The sequence below is a fragment of the Aythya ferina genome (genome assembly GCF_964211825.1).
Source record: "Aythya ferina genome assembly, chromosome: 3".
Lineage (NCBI taxonomy): Eukaryota > Metazoa > Chordata > Aves > Anseriformes > Anatidae > Aythya > Aythya ferina.
This window is the reverse complement of record NC_140298.1, coordinates 47,425,817-47,447,520: the sequence shown is the minus strand read 5'-3', so window position 1 is coordinate 47,447,520 and position 21,704 is coordinate 47,425,817. Positions and strand designations below refer to the sequence as shown.

The window sequence follows — 21,704 nt, the reverse complement described above, 5'->3', positions numbered from 1 at the left end:
GTCTGACTGTGCCCCGGTGGAAGAGCGGCTTCTCTTGAAGAAGAACAGCAGCTGAAAACCTGGATCAGAAATCCCATACAAGGACCTGAAACTGCACGTTCTCAGGCTTTGCTGCTGGGCTGGGAGCAGGGTTGGTCCCTGCTTGCAGGCTCCGTGCTCTCCTGCCGCTGGCTTGCCCCATGCCCTGCAGGCCACAAACCAGGCAAGGGCTGCCACTGTGTTAGGAAATGAAACAGCGTCAAGGCACGGGCCTGGGCTGGCTCCCAGGATCTGTTCCAAGGGGACAGAGCTGAGCTGACCCACAGCTGGGCTAAGATCTCCCAGCAAGTTATTTCTCAGTGAGCAGTCTTCTGCCAGGATGTTGAGAGGCCAGAGGAACAAAGTGCTCTCCTGGCACGTGCCACTTGGATGCGGCCACCCAGCCATGGGCAGTCTCCTCCTCTTATCCCTGTGGTGCTCAGCTCGCACCAGCACCTTCTTGGAAGCACCAAGACGGAGCAGGAAACGTGGAGCTGAGTGCCTCCGAAATGGAGGTCTGCAGGTAAGAGCTGCAGAGGCGATACGCGAGTGCAGGAGGAAGCACTCGACATCAAAGGGCAGAAGGACAGAGAGGTTGTGCTCTGTAAGAGGAAGGTGAAAAAAAGCTAGTGAGAAAAGGAGGAAATGTTCTGGGAGAAGAAGGAAGAGACCAGCAGTGTACAGTGGGAGAAGAGCTGCAATGGGGAGAGGGTCAAGGCAAGGGAGGTTGGTGGTGGGGAAGTGGGAGGAAAATGCAAATTAATAAAGGAGCAAAGGAAAGTGCTTATGCCTGTGGTAGGTGGGTCCAGGAGGGAGGCAAAACTCTTCCTGTGCTTTTTCTGCTCTAACAGGGGGATGTGGCTGCAAGATCTCCTGCTCAGGGGATCTGCTCGGAGCTGCTCCTCCAGGAGACAGCGAGCCTGCGCTCGTGCTCTAGGACAGCACAGTGCTGAAAAACATTAAGTGCATAAAAATCATGATACAAGACAAATAGATACTTATTCTTGCATAGGAAAGAGAAAATACTGCTTAAATATTTAATCATGTTTTGGTTTACAATAGTTTAATGGTGTTAAAACATCTAATACATGCTCACAAAAAAATCAGCATTTTAAAGCTATAAATTATTCTGGTTGATTTTTTCTTTCCCCTTCTAGATAAAAGTAACCATTTGACAACAGGCTCCCTCAAACGACTCAGCCCATGATAGTCTCATTACAGGCTAACATATTCTTTCACACGTCTGAACCAAACCACTGAGAAAGTAATAAGTGATCATTCATAGACACAGACTGGTAGCTAATAGCATCCTCACTTACCTTCCAAACATTGAGCACAGTTAAAATAAATTCAGGATGTATGCATGCGGAAAACTCGATTGCAGTCACATCAGAGACGAACCAAAAATGGAAGCACTCAGAATTACTAGCGTAAAATCCAAATAATGACCTATAATAGATATCAGCCAGAGAGGACAACACATTCCCTGCAGTCATCTTAAAGGGGCCTTGTCAATGTGCTCAGGACCCCTGCTCCAGCAAATGCACGTACATCTGGCTGGGCAGATGTGCTATATATAGGCAGATAGCCTATAGGACACACCTGGGCCACAGTCCCCGTTGTGTTGCTGGAGAGGTATGCCAATCCATCTACTGTGTAGGCAAAGTACAGTGGAAAGTCAGAGGAAGGTTGCCATGCGTCTCTGTGTTTCTCTCCTGAGGCCATCGAACCTTCCAGGGTGCCTTTAAACAGGGAAAAAATGAAATAATTCAGAGGTCCCTTAAAAAAAAAAAAAAAAAAAAAAAAAAAAAAGAAGAAGACTCAAGAAAGGTCTATTTACACCTCACAGACTCCTTAGGCTGTGGTAGTAGCTGCAAGTCACTGGCGTCTGGTCAATGAGCCCGTCAGATTTGTCACTCTTGACGTGCAGTGATGTCTTCACGGGGCACCAAAGCGCTGCTGGGGTGTCCGTGGGTACCCCCAGGGGCAGGCAATGAGAGAGCTGTCACATGTTCTGCAGCACATAGAAACTGCAATCTGGTGGATGGTACAATACGGTGATTTATGAAAGGCTGTGCTCCTCCTGCAGCTTTTACTATTTCATTAAACAGCACTCCTATGTAGTACATGAAGCTGCTGGTTCCTTGCTGGGGCTGGCAAAAGTTTATTTAAGGTTGCGTCCTGTTGGCTGGTGAGCTGAAAATGTTGCCACAGATCATCAAGAGGGGGAAAAAAGCCGCCTGGTCAGCACAGCGTGGACATCTCACAGGGTGAGGGGAACCTGGGGTTGAAGGGAAAATCCAGCCATCAGCTGCACTGCTCAGTGCAAAGTGAGAAGGTTTACACACTGGACATGACTGCTTCAGCACCAGGGAAAATACAAGCAGACTGTGTCTCTACGGTTTAATGATTAGGGCAGGTAATTAGAGCTTGTTGGTTCCCACCCCTGCTCTGCTATTGACTTGCTGTGGAACATTTGGGCTGTAGCTTGACCTCCTTATGCCCTAATTTTCCCTTGAATAGCATGGGAATGCTAGCTGTTTTGTTGTGGTGTTGTGATGCTCGGTTAATTGAGGGAATGTGCCAAATGCACTACACCCAGTGAAAACGGTATTCAGAGTGCAGCATCATTAGGATGTATATGTGTTTGCATTTTAGCAAACATTTAAATTCCACATCTTAAATATCCTTTGCCAGTGCAACTTGCAAAAAACCAAAAAGCAAGCACTGCTAACACAGCTTTGCCACACACTGTCAAGTGCTTATAAACCCTATTTATAGCTACAGTTAAAGATTCAGATATGCAAGTACTCCATTAAAAGACCACATTAATGAGCCCTTAGAGAAAATATCTCACAAAGCCTTCTGAGCTCGTAACTGCTCAGTTGTGCAGGGCTTCTTGCTTGTTAACATTCATAAAATATAAATACTGTGTACTAAACACCAGCACTTTGTGGATTGCAATGACTTATCTCACCGTCGACAACTTAACTTCTGCAAGTGGAGATGCAGCAGCGGAGCTCAGCTACAGGCAGCCAGGCTGCACCAGTCACTCACGTGCCTCCCTGCTTGGGGGCCTTCCTTCCCGCTGCAAGGCTGAGTGTCAGGCTGACTTGCAGGTCAGTATCTGTGAGTATAATTTCAGAGAGAACAATCAAACCTATTAGCTGAGAGTGGCAGAGCTGGGCCTTCCTGCAGCCACAGCTCCAGAGCGTGGCAGGCATTCAGAGCAAAATCTAATAGATAAAAGTCACAGGAGATTTTTTTTTTTTTTCCCTTTGACATAAGCTAGCTGATGGGAAATGTCATTTGAGAGAGAGAAAAGTTGCTATATTTGATTTGTCATTATTTCTCCATTGTCCTTTTCTGTCTGTGATTGTGCATTTTCCGTTTTCTCTTTCTTTCCTCTCTTAGAAGTCCGCATCTAGGTTGTGACAGATGCTCTTGCTTAAACATTGATGATGTATGTTATAGCTATCGTTTTGCATTGTGTAAACAAACATCCCTTGAGCCCACTTTAGAATAATTCTCTGTAACCTTTAATACTGCATTTCCATTCACCCAGGAGTCACAGAGGGCTCGAGCACTGCAGATGACCAGTCCTGGTTTTCTGGCTGGCTGGCTGTAAGCTGAAGAAACTGAGGCAGGGAAGGATGAAGCGACTCACTGGCAGCTGTTTTCTGGCATGTGTAACCAAACAATTTATGGCCTTTCCTTTGCACTTTGGGCCAGCTGCCTTTCCCACAGACGGTGACCTCCTGGAAGGAGCACTTGCGCTCCCAAAACGAAAAACACAGGCAGGATGCTTTAAAAACCTCCAGGGCAACTCTTAGTGTTCAAATGTGCCATTGATTTCAGTAGTGCATTAGCTGGCTTGTTAAGCAGGACTGGAGTGCTCAGCTTTATTTTATTGTGGCGAGTCCCTGACTGTTCAAAATGTTAGCATCGTAGTGTAAGAGCAAACCCTCCGGTGCCATAAACTGCCCGGCACCGCCTGACTGCAGAATGCCTGATAACACAGGGTCATCTGCAGCCAGCTGGGGATGCAGCTGAAGGCAGGGCAGTGGCACCACCACAGGCTGCCTTGCTGCTGCTCTCCCTGTTTCTGCCCCTTTACCTGTGTCCCTCTGTCTTTGGACTAAGCATTGCTGTCTCTCCTGTGTCCTGGGCCTCCCTTACCCTGAGCACAGCCGTATTTCTGCGCAGCCCCAGGAGCATCTGTAGGTGACACCCCTACGTCACTAGTGCCAGTAAGCCTGAGAGATGTCAGGAAAAATCCCACAGCCCGAGGAGATTCCTGCTGAACTGGGAGACGTGGCTGGGGTTGGGGATGGACACAGTGCATCAGCCATGCACGTAGGATGTTCCATTATTAGGATGGGGTAAACTTCTGGATTCCATTTGCTATTGGGACTGAGCTTCTCTAACTAAAAAGGGACTGCACGTCATGGTTTCCAGGTTCATGGTCAAATGCATGCCAAAATCATAAGGTGTAGAAAAGCTTTAACAGCCAAGATTGTGAGAAATTCAGTCTGGAGTGCCCTTATCGCACGTCTTCGTTGTCAAATAAACCCCTCATGGAGCTCTGGAAGAGAAAGCCATCAGGATCAGGCTGTCCCTGATGTAGGGGTTTTGGTCACCCATGGATGGCACCTGCAGAAGTGGCTTTTGAGGGCTTCCCTTTGGGGTTGTTCTTGTGGAGAGCATCCATGCCCAGGGACTGGGCAGGAGAGTGAGGGTGCTGGCATGGGGGGGCCTTGGTGTTGTAACCAAACATCTCAGCACCAGCAGGGGTCTTGTGTCTGCCTCTGGCCAGAAATGTCTCTGTGGGCTTGGAGCAGTGGGAGTACTAGGATCTGCTCATCTTCTTCCAGGATTAGCTGGCAATGAAGCAGGGAGCTGGGGACTTCAGGGCTTACAAGAGCAGTTGCCCCCAACATCCACTTGGGGACTGTGGCTGTAGGGAGTTCATCTTCTCAGTTTTAGCTTCTGTGTAGGAAGCAAATTCCAGCCACTGAGGAATTAAATACTGTAAACCACTACAAAGCAAACAGGTCATGTCCATGTCCGTGTCCACCATCCTTTGGGTGATGTGAAAAAACAAGAAGGGTGGAAAACACCTGCTGCCAGTCCAGAGGCTGCCTTGCAGGGGGTGATGCTGGCTGCAGGCTGGCCCAGCCGTCAGCCACCTTAATTAAGTACATATAAATTAAGCCTCTGTGCAAGAGCAAAGGGGAGGATGGAAGGAAATTATGTGGGAATGAGGAGTGAGCAAATGGTGCTGTTGGATGGAGGATCCACATGTCGGACAAGGGGGCCAGGAAATGGGAAGCTTCTTAGAAGAAAGCAGCCAGGCTTCTGAGAAGAAGAAAGGGGGAAAAAAAAAAAAAAAAAAAAGAAAAAAAAAAAAAGAAAAAATAAAAAAGGAATGAATTTAAAACAAACAAAGAACCAGAAAACATTTTTTGTTTTTAGCTGAATTGCAGCTAGGCACTTAAGTGACTTTACAAATGCAGATCTTACTTTCCTCCCTTGGTTTCCCTCTCCATAAAATGCAAATAATAACACTTTATTTGCTCACAGGGTAGTGCAAAAACAAGCTCATTCATGTCTAGGAAACACTCACATGCTACATGGGAACTACAGCAAAGATTACGAATATATAACTAAAGCTGTGGGCTTGCACTGTGGCACTTGGCATCTGCCCAGATAGGCGATGCATCATGCAGAAGGGATAACAGAGTAGGGTATGAAAATGCAGTCCAAAATTTAATATGTTCTCAAATCAGGAGCTTGAGACTCACCAGAACTGGAAATGGAAAAATTTTAACTCACAGAAAACACAGAGGGAGGCAGATGTGTGCTTAACATAGTAAAAGACAGCAAGGAGGGGAAATACTCTAAGGTATAGTCCACAGAGTTCAAGAAATCTGTATACCATTGAGAAATAAATCTATTTGGACTAGAAATGACCACTGTGGATGACCAGGGAAATACGAAGAGCAATAAAGAGAGAAGAATATGAGACCTATAAATCAGCAGGGTCAGCACTGCAGGAATTGGTACAAGAGCCTGTTGTGAAAGAAGAATGCAAGAAAATGATCCAAAAAATGAGTGAGGAAAAGAAGATGGGAAAAGATGTGAACACAATAAAAGATTTTATAAATTTGGTGTATAGGTGTATAGGAAGCCAAAGGTCACTCAGGGAGACAGCCAGCACCTTCCTGAGCAAGAGGAGGCTACCTTGACTAAAAGGGGCTATTGCTGGGGAAGTGAGTTACTGCCCATGCCTCAGTGTTCAGCAGGGAGAGGTGGAATGTCTGTCGTAGTAAATAAACAAGCATTAGCTGTAAAGGCTACCTGGGAATCAAGCATTTGGCTAAACACACCAAAATAAAAAATAAAGAATTATTCAAGAAGAGGGTTGCTCAACCCCCAAATTCATTTCTAAAAATAGATGCCAAAGGAATGAAATCAGCAGGGAAACTTCAGCTGGCTATGTAAGAGGTACTTGGGAAATTAAGAGGAGGCATCACTGCATCCTGAGCTGCTCAAGGGGAATAATGGCAAAGAAGTGTCTGTGAGCTCTGCAGAGCACATGAGACAGCTGATTAGCCTTACCAGAAAGACAGTTATCATTGGAAACCAATTGTTTTACTTCATTAAAAAATAAAATAAAATAAAATAAAATAAAAAAAAAAAACAATTTCAGCATTCTCAGATTTCAAAAGTACAGAGATTCAGTGCATGATGAGACATTACTGTGTAAAATGAGAGGTATGGGATCGAGTCTGTAAATGCCTGGCTTGATTACAGAAGCCAGGTGGTGATAAAAAAAAAAAAACACAGGGAGATTGTTTCGGATAGGGATGGGTAACGGAGTGACGTGCTGCTGTAGTGAGCTCTCCTAGCAGTGCACAGCTGTCACTGGGAAGAAGGAGCACAGGGAAGCGAGGACATCAAAGAAAGAAGTACAACCGACAGCAAAGAGGAGGAAGGCTTTTGGAAAGGGAGGGTATTTGCACCGGTGTATGAAATTTAACCTGAAAAAATGCGAAGCTGGGAAAAAACAAGTGAAGGTGAAGGTGCCTTATGGAGGTAACTGGGGCAAGTCAACATTAGAAAAATACCTGAGGAGGTAATGCTGAGTTCCTATTTGTGCCCCTATTTTAAGGTTCAGAGAGTGAAAGAAGTAGGTGTGAACATCACAACATCTCGTTCTTACATACTTTGATGGAGTTCACAGCCTTAACGCACGCATTTACAATGCACAAGGAGGCACAGCTACCCAGGAACGGGGCGCAAAGCTCCCTTCATGCTCGTAGGTGGTCAGCCTACGAGGAGAGCTGAGAAGAGGGCCTGGCTCTGGCCCAGCCCCTCCGAGGGACCTGGTACCTGGTGACATGACAGGCTCCGTGCCTGATCCTATGTGGTGTCCTGGGCAGTGAGAGTGGAGCTGGCTGTAGCACTCCCTTCGGAAGGCTTCTCACCACCACCCATTATGAGGGCAATTAGAGCGTGCTGCTGAGATGGGGGAAAATTGAGTCCAAACATCACTCTCTTCCTGCAGGTATTTCAGCCCGCAGCTCTCCTGTGTAATGCCTTCTCGGATTAGGCTTTTTGGACTCCTCCCGAGGAAAGATATCCTAATTTGTATCTGCCGTAATTGGTCCACGGGGAGGATGAGAGCTGAGGAGGCTGTGGCCTGGCGAGACCATCCCGCCTGGCCCAGGTGCCACTCCTGCTGCTCAGGTGCTCGGAGAAATTGGAAGGGAATGTACATGTGAGCTCACTGAAGTCAATTATGTCAATTCAACTGATCTCTTTCTCAGATAAAAGGTAATTATATCCTAGATAAAGAACATGCTTAGTTTTCCTGGTTAGAAAATGCAAATGATTGGTGATGTTGGAGGACCCGGGGCTTAAAAGGGGAACTGTGAGGTAGATACAGATTTGGCTAATGGGGAAATGGCAGCGAGAACACTCAGAAAAGGAGGTAATGGGGAACAGTTAGCGGTGAGGGTCTCAAGAACCATCTTTAGGACCCCATTTACCAGAAGGAGGTAACAATGATGTTTTCTGCAGCCATGGTGCCAATGGGAAGGGATGGCTTGATGCCCCAGCACCCTGTGCTGACCACTGGATGCTTTGGTGTCTATGGGAGCAGCCTCGTGACCCCCGCTGCACACTGAAGTTAGATGGTTACAGCGTGCTGCTGTGAATAGCTTGCTTTGCCTAGGAAGAAATTCTTCCCTTAATGAATGAATCTTGGTGTATCAGTGTCCCTGTGTATTTCCAATTGGTTTTGTTGAACTTTTGCTGAAAATGACTTGTAGGCCAAGGTGCAAAAAGTAAACCAGGAGATGTCAGCTGTCATGTCAGTAATCCTCATGCATGTTTTCATGAATCTAGACCCCAAAATGTGTCAAAATATTTACTATTGTCCTCGAATAAGGTCAATAAGGGATCTTAACTTCTAATCTAACTGCTGCTGGCATTTACCTCTCATCAAAGCAATTACTTTTGCATGTTTGTATGTAGATAGGGAGAAATAAAGGTATGTTAGAGCTGCAACATTAACACTTGTTACGCTAACACGCAAGTGTTAAACTTTTCTTTGCACTCTAGCCATTTACATTCGTGGCCTTGTGCTTCCATCTGCAGACGTGGACTTCTCTTCTAGGAGACCTTTAGCCACAGTGAAATCTGGAAGTAACATGTCAGGTGTAAACAGAAGGCCAGTCCTACCTTTAAATGTTATACATACCTTATTTTGAAATAGGGTTCAGTCTTGATGGACTTACGTGGACAAAAAGAGCCTGCATTCCTTGTTGAGACTATTTTTATCTCTGAGGGGCTGGGATCTGCTAATATATTAAAATGAATCTCAATTTATTGATCAAAACGCATTGCAAAATACCACTCCATACCATTTCCTTTTTCTTTTTTCCTTTTTTTTTTTTTTTTTTTTTTTTCCCCCTCATTAATTTAAATCATGTAATAAGAAAAGACCAGCTATGTTAATTGGTGTGACTTCCCTCAAGGGCATTGTGAGGCATGAAATAATTTCCCTTCATTACTGACAATGCAGGGACAGGGGTTTTCCCGCGAGGATCTGTCTCGTCTGGTGATCTGGTGACTGTACACAATGGTGATGGGATTAGGGGCATAATGTTTTAAAATTAATTGTTAGTCTAGGGCTGGAAGGTGTCGAGGAAAGAAGAAGCTTACAAATACAGGGATTGCATTCGATTTTGAGGCTCTTGGAGGTGTTTGTGTCCAACTGGTACCCGTCAGGCAAACCCAGCCTGCTGAAGCACCATTTCACCCCAGCTCCTGTTTTCTTTTCAAAGGGCAGCTGAGCTGGTGTTTGAAACATCCCACAGACCAGCAGAAAACTAAATCATTGTAAAGCTGGCCAGATTCATTTCTCCTTTTTACTTTTTATTTTTGGGAGTCAGAATTTCGTTTCCCTAAAGCGCAGTGAGAGCACAGACACAAGCTCCCAGGCTGGTCCCAGCTCCGTCTGGCGACTGAGCCGCGGCTGCTGAGGTCTGGCCACTGCTGCAGCGGGCAGGCACTGCCTGCCAGGCCAACACCACGCTCTCGTTGCACCAATGCAGGTGACACTAGCTGAGGAGGGAGGAAAAACAAATCCCCCCCCACCTTTTTTTCCCCCTTTTCTTTTGCTGAGCTAGCACAGGAAAAAAAAAAAAAAATCGGTTGCTGCTTTTGCTGCATTTGCAACATTTTCTTTAGCAAAGTTTTTTTTTTGGAAACCAGACTGCCTGTGTGCGGGGGAAGTGAACCTCCTGACGGCCATGTCATTTCCTCTGTGTCCGAGCAGCTTTTTGTCTGAGCACACCACCTCCGCTGGTCCCACTGAACAGCTGGCTGCAAGGCAGAGGGAAATTCCTGCCAGCTGTTCCTCCAGACACTTCTTAACAAGTCTTTGCTTCAGCTTTAATTTTGCTGGGTTAATACACATGCTTTTGGGTGTTGTTCCTTCCATGCCCTGGATAGATTTACTGGTTTGACGACGCCTTTCCTTACTGCTGAGGAGTAGGCAGGCCCAAGCCAGCAGTGACCCTTGCTGCTTGGGTGTGTTCATTAGCTAAGTGCAAAATGCCAAAGTGTCAGACACACAGATTGTGCCATCTCTTGAGCAGCCTCTGTGCTGAGGATCTGAGGATTAGTCATAAAAAATAATCGGTAAAACACGTTACAGATGAAGGCTATGGCGCTAGAGATAACCTTGCCATTAAAGGTCCCATAATGCAAGCACATCGCTCTCTCAGAAATGGGAACGAGGATAACATCTCTGTTAACTGAATCAATAGAGATCAATGCAGGGACAATAACTCAAGAAATGGATGCATTAACCAGAGAGTAAGAACCAATATGCTCCCACGTTGAACCATGGCTCTGGAATTAGCGATGCTGAAGGGGCACAGACCACGTTACTAATACTGATTGAAATCATAAGCAAAAAAAACGAAACATAAAATAATTACAGGGTTTCATTTTAATCATGGCAGAAACTGGGGAGGGGGGCGGGCACAGGAACAAATTAGCTTTATGGTCAGGAGTGAAGGACCCGTTTTCTCCTCACAGTTACCCAGCTGTGACAGAGGATGTGACTAACTGGCCGGCGGAAAAGGAGCATCATCAGCCAGGGACCGCCTCGCCGCCGTCCCCGGGTGGCACTGTGTCAAGGAGAGAGAGCTTTCCTGTTGCAGCTGAGTAAGGACTGAGAAGGCGTGTTTCATCCTTCTACTCACATGTTTTTAGAAAGGAAATTAAAAAAAAAAAAAAAAGGAAGTGTTAGGTTTGATAAGCCTTTTGGAAAGGTTCATGCAGTTGGGAGAATGACATTACATGAAGCTAACATGCACATGTGGGAACTAAAACCCTCACTGGAAGAACTGAGGGGAAAAAATGAAGAAACACACAGTAAATTGGGCACCTAAGAAGTGTAGCTGTTAATGCCATAGGTATCCTGTGTATGATAGAAGCACTGAAAGCAGTGCTGGTTAGGTCCTTACCCCAATTTTGGAGGGAGCTGCTGACTGTATGCAGCTCCCACAGTAATCACTGGGAGATGTAACTGCTTAGCTTTGCTGGAAAACAACCAGCAGGCTATAGGCTTGTAGTCTAAATACACTCATTTCGTGACTTTTTGAGGGTCTTTCCTTTGTCAGAGAAGAATGCGATCCATAGCCACTGGGAGTGTGTGTTTGCATTCCTCTGCCCTGCTATCACACCCACAATTGCTCTTTTACTTCAAATGTCTTGCTCATAGCATAGCACATTCAAGTCATTCTCAAAAAGCTAATCGTGACTAAGGCAGCTATGCTGCTGCAGTGGTGTTGACCATTTCCCAAGGACTGAGAAGGATCTGGTACACGTAATCCCTAAGGCAGTCCTGCTGCTTACAAGGATGCTTTCCAGTGGATGGTCTTAGCAGGCCATGGCTTGGGATACCTGGGAGCTAACGCGAGTCTCCACAGCAAAATAGAAGAGGTGAAAGCCAAAAGATAGAAATTATTTTCTGGAGATGGAGCTGCACATTTGAAGTACTTGCTCCGCTGTTACAGAGCAAGTAGAAGAATCTTAGGAAAAGACACTCGAACCTTTTAAGCATCATCTCTTGGCAATAATGACCTCTCATGCATATTTATGTACAGCACTTAGCTTGATAATGGCCACTTGAAAGACATTTAATTCTTCTTTGCTTAGGAACGAAGCTATGTGGAGTGTGACAAAAATGTTCCAAGGTCCCAATATGAAAATACAAAAATGATCCTGGTATTTCCTGCACACCAGCCAAAATCGCCTTCTGGGAGTATATGGTTTAAGAATTTATGTACTCCTTGATTAAATGTGTGTGTGTTTGCAAGCATATAGACATTCACACAAGAGGTAGTGACATTAGGTAGTTGCTGCAGGACTTCAACTGAGCTTTCCTGGACGAATTTCAGACAGGTTCTGTGGCTTGGGTTGTTTTGTAAAACCTTTTTGTTGCACAGAACTTAATGTTGTTCATTATGCACTGAAAGCAAAATCATATGACTACCATTTCCTAAGTAACATAATTATCTTATTGATTCTTATGGGGCAAAACACTCCTTTTATTGTTAGTTAATACTGTCAAATCTGGTTATGCAATTCTGGATATAGGAAGCTCAGTTTAATGTGTGTTTAGGGTGGAAAAGGGTGGAAAAGGTGTAAAAATAAATACCTTAAATGACTTTTATTTATTTATTTATTTATTTTTCTTTCAGAATGTGAGTATAAATATTCCTTTGTGTGATCTCTGTGCTTAACTACTACAGGAAAGTATGTGATACAACCTGTTATCACTATTCATCAGAGGGAAAGAAATAGATAATGAAACATAAAAATGCCCCATGAAAACCATATTTAATAAAGCTTTAAATAGCTGAACAGAAATGCACAAGGCAAAGAAACACAGTCCTGCTGTTTCAGAACCAAAGCAATTTTATGGAAAATGAAAAGAATACTTGCAATAATTTCAGGCACTCACACTTTCATTCTTATTTTAAGTGGAAATATATCAGGAAATTCATACACAGAGGGCACATAATTAGTACTTTATCTGTCCCATGGAAAAGACAGCATGAAAGATTCATTAGACTCTGGGATGTATAATGACTTCTTGATTCTTTCAGTTCTTGGCCAGTGCTCTAATGAAATTCAAACCTGCTACATCTGCCATACTACACTGTTAATTAGTTTTCTATTTATTTAGCAGATCTAGAAGTGGAAAGCAATCTATTGCCAGTGAATTGTTTGACTTCTATGCTAAGCAGGCTGCATTCCAATCCTCTAATGTTGAAACTAGCATGAATCCAACTTTCATCTCATTGCCATGTCAAATTAGCACCCAGCAGATTCCAGATACAAAGGTACAGAAGCTTTTTTTTTTTTTTCTTTTACTTTGGTTTGTAAAAGACCAACAGTTCTTGAAGTCAAGAAGTTGAAGATCGGCAATTTCCTGATTTTCTGGAATATTTCTTTTCTCCCCTTCCCTCCTAATTTATTATAATGGATTAAATATAGGATATATATCTGCTGTGGCATGTTTGTACTGGAGGACAAACATGATTTTAAGCAGACTCTTAATTATGTAAAACAAAAAATATTGATGTGTACTCTTCAAGAGTTTGAATAAAATATTGCCCAGCTCAAGAAAAGCCCAGAATGCCCTGACGGAGTTTATGAGATAACTTTTGTACATGCTTTGCCATTTTCTATTTCTGTCTGTCTGTATTCTGCAATGTATTGCAGCATCTAAACATGACATTCTGAATGGGACTGACTCCTGTCTTGCAGTGTCAACAGAACCACTGGGTTGTGAAAGTATAAAACAAAGCCAGATAAAAACTGGAAATAAATTGGCTAGAAACTGAACCATTAATTTTCACATATTACGATGCATGAACTACAATGTGTCAAAGGTTATTGCAAAAAAAAAAAAAAAAAAAAAAAAAAATCCACATCCAGAGATTGGAGTTTGCCTTGAACTTTTTTTTTTTTTTTTTTTTTTTTTCCCCTAAAATCTAGATATGAACTTTGAAGAATGTGGCTTTTGGATCAGTCCAGTCCTAAACAAGTCACTATTATGAAATGAATAAGTAAAATGCTGTGCTGAACTTTAGCAAAGAAATGACTAAGCTGTTCCCCTACAGTATTATTTGTAGAATGTCCTTGGCAAAATCCTTTACATAGGGAAGGTGGTGGTTTTGAGTAATTTACAAGGTAAGTCAGAGAAAAACAATATACAACACAGGACAGCAATACACAAAACCTGGACCAAGAGAACACTGGTAGTAGCATTCACAAAGGAGTGGCTTCTTTCAAGAGAGAGGTAGTAAATCTCTTTTCCTTGACGGATTGGTGTTTTTGAAAAAATGTTTTTGGATTTCAGGTCTGAATCAGAAATAGTGAGCTCTGGGTTAAGTACTGGTTGAAAACCAATCGATAGTAGTTGAACTGTATTGTGTTACTCGCTTAGATGGCTTGAGATTCATAGAAGAAAACCTTTTTTTTTCTTCTTTTTTCTTTTTTTTTTTTTTTTAAGTTGTGATACCTTGAAAGAAAGTTCAAAGCTGGGACTGAGCTGAGACAAAGAAGGTAGACAGGAGAAGAGAGATGAATGTGTGAGAGAAAGTGGAATAGGAAAGGAAACCTGCAGAGTTTTGAACTGGAGGAACTTGATCTCAGCTAAGAAGAGAAAATCCAGGAAGAGTCAAGATGAGTCAACCCAACTTCTTTTCTGATTGAAATTCACTGCTGTCTGCTGTTTTTTGTTTTGTTTTGTTTTGTTTTCCCTTTTCTTTTCCCAGTGATAGATAGATACTTTGTTGACTCTGCTATTATTTCTTTACTATGTTCCTCTTTTCCACCTTTAAGAAAAGCAACCTACCTAAAAAATTGGTAATTCTGAGCCTGGGAAAAATAAAATAGCCCAGCATAGTGATATCTGTAATTCAGACTCAGCAGTGACATGAATTCCTGAGTGCTCCCTGGGAGCCCTCCTTCTTACAGCTCAGTACTTCATAAGGGTAGAAAAAAGGCAACAAATGAGCTAGAAAGAGTAATTTTTAAAAATTTCCTAAATTTGTTAAAGTTGTTTTCTGGGATTCCTGGCATGTTCAGAAGGACTGAGCAGTGCTCCTTAGGAAAGCTTGCAATTAAGTAAGTGTTGCATTTGTTATGGTTAGGTTTGAATTTTTGATAGTCAGGAACGGCGAAGAGTATAAGGTAGGATTTATTCATCTTTTCCAGCATTTATAGAGCTGGATGGACTGAAACAAGCAGCTGAGATTTAAGGCAGAAATCTGAAAAGCGGAGCCATAATAATGAAGCTGTGCAGTGTATAAGCATGTCTTCTGATGATTAGGAATAAATCCATGAGTTTCAGGAGCCTTAAATGTACCTGTTCTGCAGTTTTTCCAAATGGCTGGATTATCTGCATACACGTATGACACAACTGCCAGGGAGACTTCTGCTTATTAGGAACCGCTCGCAATCTTCCTGTAAGTTGCCAGAGCTGAATTTCGGCCACAGCTCCCCTTTGTTTATGCCCAGCTGGGAAATCTTGGTTTTGTCCTATCTGTCCCTGAGCACTGGGGGTGCATGGTACAGGACGTCCTCTACTACAGACTCCTTCTGCCCTGCTGGGAGGGGGCAGGGAGCTCATCCTGCACACAAGGCTGCCCTGGTGCTCCTTGGGCTGACTTTGTTCTGTGCTTATGCCTGCTTTTGTGCAGTAGTGTAAGAAAGGAGTTTGTCTGACTCCCATATGCAGCCAACAGCTGCTTGTGACCATGGGTGTTGCATGATCAACGAATGGTAACATAAAATATTTAAACCTACCGAAATAATTGAGAATTTCAGCAATTTTCTCTCTTGTCTGAATGCTTGGTTTGATTGGCTATTGAGGGAAAAAAAAAGCCAGTTGTGCATAAACTCCATCTGTTCTTATGGGGCAGTATGTACGTAATTGGGAGCAAAACTTAAAGGGATATGTGAGCAATGCAATTGGAAAAACAGAAGAACTGAATATGGTATCAGAATCCCATTTGATGCACAGAGGGGGCTGCAGTAACTGGAGAGCAATCAACTTTCTGCAAATGTATTATCAGAAGAAATTGATCCTTTACATGTAAAAGGAAAAACCTTGGGAAAAAAAAATAAAGCTTTTAAAATTATGCTTCCATTTTACAACACTGTGTAATTTGATTATACAAACTACACCTCTGCAGATGTTTCACTGAAATGTTTTTCTCTCCGTACTCAGCAGAGCAAAGATACAGACCTTACTAACAGTGGGATGAGATGCACGGTGTTAGGAGCTGTTTCGTAGGTGATTGACACGTCTTACGTTATTTGGTCTTCTGGTCTGTGATGCACCCTAGAAACTTCTACATTTCTTTGGGCCTGATGCAATTTTGCAGACTTGCAGAAGGGCTCTGGTGAAGTCATACATGTGCCACAACGTCTGAACGGATCCGAGGAACGGGAAAAAAAGAGGGGAGGAGAGGAAGCACTGAGCTCTAGTTAACACAAAACAAGGCCTCTGGAAATAAGACGGTGTCAAAATCTCTGCATTTATTGCGATGTGCTTAAAAGGTCCTTTATAGTTCAGGCAAGAATGATTCTTGCCCTGGCAAGCTTACACGCTAATTGAAACCTCTGTATTCATGTGTCTGCACAACACTGCAAAATGGAGAGCCACGGCAATGGAAATACTGTGACGTTGCTCAGGTCAAAATACGCATTACAAGAGCATCAGCCAGGAGAAAAAGGTGGATATTACTGTGAGACAAGGAGATGTGGATAAAAGAGGCTGGTTAGAGCAGCACAGCTTAGGGGGTGCGGCTCAAAAGGAGATGTCTGGGTAATTTGGGAAGAAAGAAAATATGCAGGAAGCTTGGAAAGCCAGGAGCTCTGAGATAAATTAAAGGAGACAGAGCAGACCAACAAATTGAGTAGATTTGATTGCTTGAATGACGTGTGCAGCTGAGTAACAGGTGAAAGGAGTAAGGAGGACATCACAGTCTGAGAGGCTTTATAGGGATCACCTGGAGGCCAGGGGCAAGAGGGGGTTGAGGAGGTGAGCTGTGAAGAAGGAGGGTGGAAAGCTGAGGGTGAGGTGTACCTGCTCTGGAGATGAGCCTGGCTGTGGGAAGGTGGTGGGTGAGGGGAGGATGAAGGCATGGAAAAAAGAGAACTTGAAGATTGAGATGTGTGCTGTAGGACAGGGGGAGGAACATAGCATTAGAGGAGAGAGGGAAAGTGTTCCTTGTTGGTGAGAGAGCAGGGAAGGTGAGATACACCAGATTGTCTGCCCAACGTAAGATACAGAGGAGTAGCAGGGAATAGAGGGCTGCTGCTTCTTTGAATACTATATCCTGACCTATATACGGCATTCAATAGAGTTTATTTAAGAGCTTGCTAGTAAGTGGCAGTACAAAAGAAGTGTTCAGCTGGAAAGCTGCTGGCCTGGTACAGTCAGCACAGTGGGGGCAACACAGAGAAAAGACTTGGGGTGTGTACCAGCGTATGGCCTAACACCAAAAAAAAAAAAAAAGTAACTTTTAGGGAAAAAGTGAGTTAACTTTTTCAGGGACAAATGGTTCCCTGAAGCCCTGGACATCGTGAGCTTTGCGCTGTTTTCAGTGAATGAATGCATTCTTAAAATATCTGAAGTTACAAACTTTCTTTTCCCCAGTACATGCTGTCATGCCCCTGGCATTCTGTTTATCGCATGCTTGCTGTAGCCACTCTGTCCCATTCACGCTTAGCATCCTTCGCCACCACCCCCCGAATTCCTCTTGGGTTCAGTTTGTTACTTGTTTGAGTTCTTTAAATTTCTCTACTCCCATACTACATTTTTGCTGCTTCTGAGTCTGGGGCTCCCTTAGAGCTGTATACTAAATGCCTTCCTCCTCCCTTGAGCTCCTGCCCTGATATGCGCAGATGCTCATCTGCCTCCTTGTTTCAGGGAGAGCTTTCTCCTGCAGGTGCTTTGGAGCCCCTGGAGCAGCTTGCTGCTTTCTTTCTGTCTGCTCTTTGCAATTCACTCTCCTTTTTCTTAGATGCGTCACAGCTTCTGATGAATAGTTGTGTTTTCTGGCAGCAGGAAAAAAAGGCCTACTTCCCATCTGCTGAGACTGAGACTTTCTCTGAAAGGTGGTAAAACCTCAGTGTTTTTCAAATTTTGGAAGAGCTCACTAGTCTGGTGGGAAGGAGGAGAAACCTCTGCATTCTGATCCTGGGTTATGTTCTCTGTTCATGTTATTTTTCATTTAGCTTTGAGAAATAAAAGCACCAACCAGTGGTGCCTTTTTCTTCCTCCAATATTTTTGAAGGAGAGACCAGCAGTGAGCAGTACCTAAGCTGCAGCTCCTCTTTTTGTCTGCCTACCGTCACCAAAGGCATTGACCACTGTGCATTGACCACTCCTGTGTCCTAGTAGACTGAAGCGAAATGTGCGTGCAGTCCAGCACTGCATCCAAGTTATTTCAGAGGTGTTTCCCAGTAGGATGTAATGTGGCATTCAACCTCCCCTACTACATGTACAGAGACAGCCTGGGGAGTGCCACTGCTTGTGCTGTAGCAGAAGTTTTGCTGTGTGTTGGTTTCTGTGCGGCTTAGTCAGTAATGCAGCAATATACAAACATCTCAATTTTCTTCTTTCATAGTAAGATTGAGTGTCCCAGTTTGTATATGCACGTGTATGTGCTTTTTGAAGTGATTTTGTGCTTTTGATTTTGTTTCTTTAAACAGCTAGCCATGTCATGAAGAAATACAAAATGCTGAGCTTGAGACTGTTTATTTGCAGCTAATGACATTGTGAGGTTTTCTTGTGTTTCCAGTTCTGTGATGCCTATTGCTGTTTATCGTGGACTCTTATCTCACCATGTTTAAATATATGATGCAACAGAAAAATTACTACAAATAAAATGCTTGTCAGCCACCATTTATATGAGACAATTTTGAAGCCTTTCAAATACTGACATTGGAATTAAAAGTTATGTATTGTAAAGAAACCTAAAATGTATCTTAATTGTTCTTCTGGAAAATGAGGGAGAAAATCCTTGCATCAGTTAATCAAAATGCCCGCTGATGTCAGGTGGGCTTGACTCTTCCCTCTAGTACAGAAAATAGTGTTACCTGGTTTTATGAACCAAATGTGGTGTAAACCCACTGCTGGCTTCACACTCATGTTCTTGCTTCTGACTTACAAGAAACTGGACAACTGTAGTGATTTGCTTCACATCCTGTGATAGGAGAATAACTGAGGCTTTTCACTTCCACACAGGAAAAATCAGAGCCCACCAATGCTCAGGAAAATGGACAAAGTGGAACAGGAAGGGTACAGATCCAGGTAAGTGCTGGCACAGGTTGAGCTTGCAGGACTACACGTTCTCCTGTTCCTGGTTGGCAAGAACGTGATCTCGGGGGAAAGAGATCTTGTTCGACACCCTGGGGCTTGTTCACTGAGCAATTATCACAGGAGTTGAGCTTTAAGGATCAGGTTGCTGCTTTATTTCACACCCATTGCTGGCTCTAGACACAAACCCTCCCTGCTAGGCCTTCCTGTGTCTGAGGACATATTGAGTCCTCTCATCTACCAGCTCTTTGTTTGTGATAGTTTTTCCTTGTCATTGCTTCCAAAATATAATCAGCAAGCCATTGTTCAGCACACAAATCAAAAGCTCTGTGTCTAAATTAGAATAGAGACCTGTCTGGGAAGAGACACTGGAAATTTGTTTTTGTCAGTTTCAAGCAAACTGCGGAAGTGGTGGGTTGTTTTTTGGTGGTGTCAATAGCCAAAAAGGGAGTGCAAGTACTTCTGTGAACAAGTGCAGGAGCCTTACTTGAGATTTCTAAGAACGTACGCTGTGTATTGTTTGTTTCATGGTTTCATAAGGTGGCAACACAGCCGAGAGTGCTCACAGTTAAGCAGAGCACCATGCTATTACAGAGAGCTCTGTGAGATAAAGGATCCCATTTTTGACCTCTCGGTTTCTGCTTCATGCAAAGGTAGATCAAAAACAACAACAACAAAAAAACAACCCTTCAGATGTTGAGGCCCATCTTCAAATCTATTTTCTAACTCACTGGTGAGACCTAAAGCATCTAACACATTTTGCTGCTTGTGTAGCCTTCTGTAAACTAATGTACCAACACCCAGAAGCTGCTTCTCAAGTTTCAAAACCAATTATTCTAAAAACTAAGCCTTTATTCTGTTTGGCTGAAGCTAAACAAACTTGAAATTCAGTTATTTCTTTGAAAAGAATGGTCTGCTAATTGTTGTTGAGGCTTAAACATTTGTGCTTGTTTATTTCTCCCACTTCCCTAAATTATGTTTCAGAAGCATTCCCCTGTTATTACAGTCTATTAAATCAGACGTATCAAAAAGGAAACATTTATTGATATCTTGAGAGATGTGTGTGTCTAATTAAGGTTGTGTTACTGTGCGTATTTTATATTAAAGTAAACGTTTCCTGCAATTTGACTTTAATCAGGTCTGAAGGGCCTTAATAAGTATTTGGCTTTTTTTTTTTTTAATTTTCACTGGACCAAGGGAAGATATACACTTTCAGTTTGCAGAGTTGCATAATTTGCCATCGCTTGAAGGAATTCTGACACAAACTGTTTTTTATTCAATTCATTTGTTCCTGAAAATGTTGTCAGCTGGTACTAAATGGATGCTTAGGATGGAGGCAGTGGTAAACCCATAGGAAGTCTGGGGTATTTGTAGACTTCAGTTCTGAAGTGCGATAGGCAGTTACTTCGGCTATTTCTTGGGTCTCTCACCCAATTTTATGTGGAACAATAATTACTAGAAGGAAAGAAAAAGGATTTATAGGCTTCTGAATTCCTGGTTTAAAGCTTCTAATTTACAACCTTGCTTTTTGATGTTATCGGTGTGCAGGCTCTCTCTCTGTGAGAGTCTTTCTTGTTGTCCTTTACCATTTTTGTTACTGTCTTTCTTACTTTGTACAGTTACTGCTGTTAGAAGGAAATTCAATCTCAAGTGTGCAGTCATTAAAGTACCTGTCCTGTGCTTGGGTTCTGCTTTTCTTGTGCTGTTCCTCAGCTTGGTGACTAGCTTTGTCCTTCATAAACATTTTTTCCATGCTATAATTTAAATGATGCAGTATGCAACCCGGTCTTAAAAGATAACTTAAGAGTGACAGAAGGAGACTAGCTACTAGTATTTTCATTACAAAACAGTGTCAGTTTTGAGTGACGTGCCCTATATGCCTATGTGGAAGCACGTCCAGATTTTTAGAACAGTAATTTATGATGCAAGAACAAGTTTTTCTAATGAACTATAACATTTCTGTCAAATAGCTGTGTAATAGCTTGTCATTCTGCTGACAGCATTAAGATAACACAGTATTGCAGAACTCTTTTGCACAGTATATTTTAGTACACTACTGTATATTAATGTGAATGTGTAAATATGCTATATATTTGTGTCACTGTGTGGGGGGCTGAAGAGTTTCTTCTCTTTCATTAGGCTTTTCTAAATTTTGGCAGTCTTTTTGCTACTTTCTAATTAGTACACTGTGTAATAACCTTAATGCAGAATCCTGACACTGCAATAGTTCACATAAAGGATGATTTTTACCAGTGACATCATATAATCCAAGTAGACATGGCAGATAAGAAGAGGAGGAAAGGAAAAACAGTTATTCCTCGCTAATGGGGGACTTCGGGATAGAACAATTCCACACTTGCTGAAATTGGCGCAGGATTACATTTGTGCTAAGAAATTAAGCAGTGCCAGGGAGTGCGTCCAGGTGTCGGTGCTGCTCAAGTGTTGGAGCAGCCCTTCGGACAGGTTTCCTCCCAGGCCAACCAATGCTTCCCCAAAGGCTTGCTAGGCACTGTATGCCCACAGCATGTTGGATGAAAGCCCAACAGAGTGAACATGGCTAGCCCAGGGTGGCTGGCCTTGCTTTTGCACTTGGTTCCTGCTCCTTTTTGTTTCATTTCTTAGAATAGATGCAGCCAGAAAGTCTGTATCAGAAGTTGCCATTGAGTACAGATACCTTTTGTCTCATTGCAGTGCCTTTTCTGGATCATTTCCCTCTTTTATGACATTCTTAAAATCACCCTGGTAAAACAACTAAATGTTT

General features: G+C 43.1%; 1 protein-coding gene across 8 annotated transcripts in view; it reads left to right on the top strand.

Annotated features, from left to right (window-relative positions):
- The window catches only part of LOC311433667 (uncharacterized protein), a 30,066-nt gene continuing 8,362 nt past the window's right edge, over positions 1–21,704 (top strand). For 3 of the 8 annotated variants that reach the window (XR_014690887.1, XR_014690888.1, XM_084513005.1), the window contains exons 1-2: positions 21–541; positions 18,872–18,937. Coding sequence is in view for 2 of the 8 variants with exons in the window: in XM_084513005.1 (XP_084369131.1) it covers positions 359–541; positions 18,872–18,937 (249 nt within the window). In the remaining 6 variants the exon portion in view is untranslated. Of the gene's footprint in view, positions 542–16,554; positions 16,578–16,627; positions 16,695–17,717; positions 17,740–18,871; positions 18,938–21,704 lie in introns of those variants that run through there. The other 5 variants (XM_084513006.1, XR_014690889.1, XR_014690890.1 and 2 more) reach the window with 5 other exon arrangements.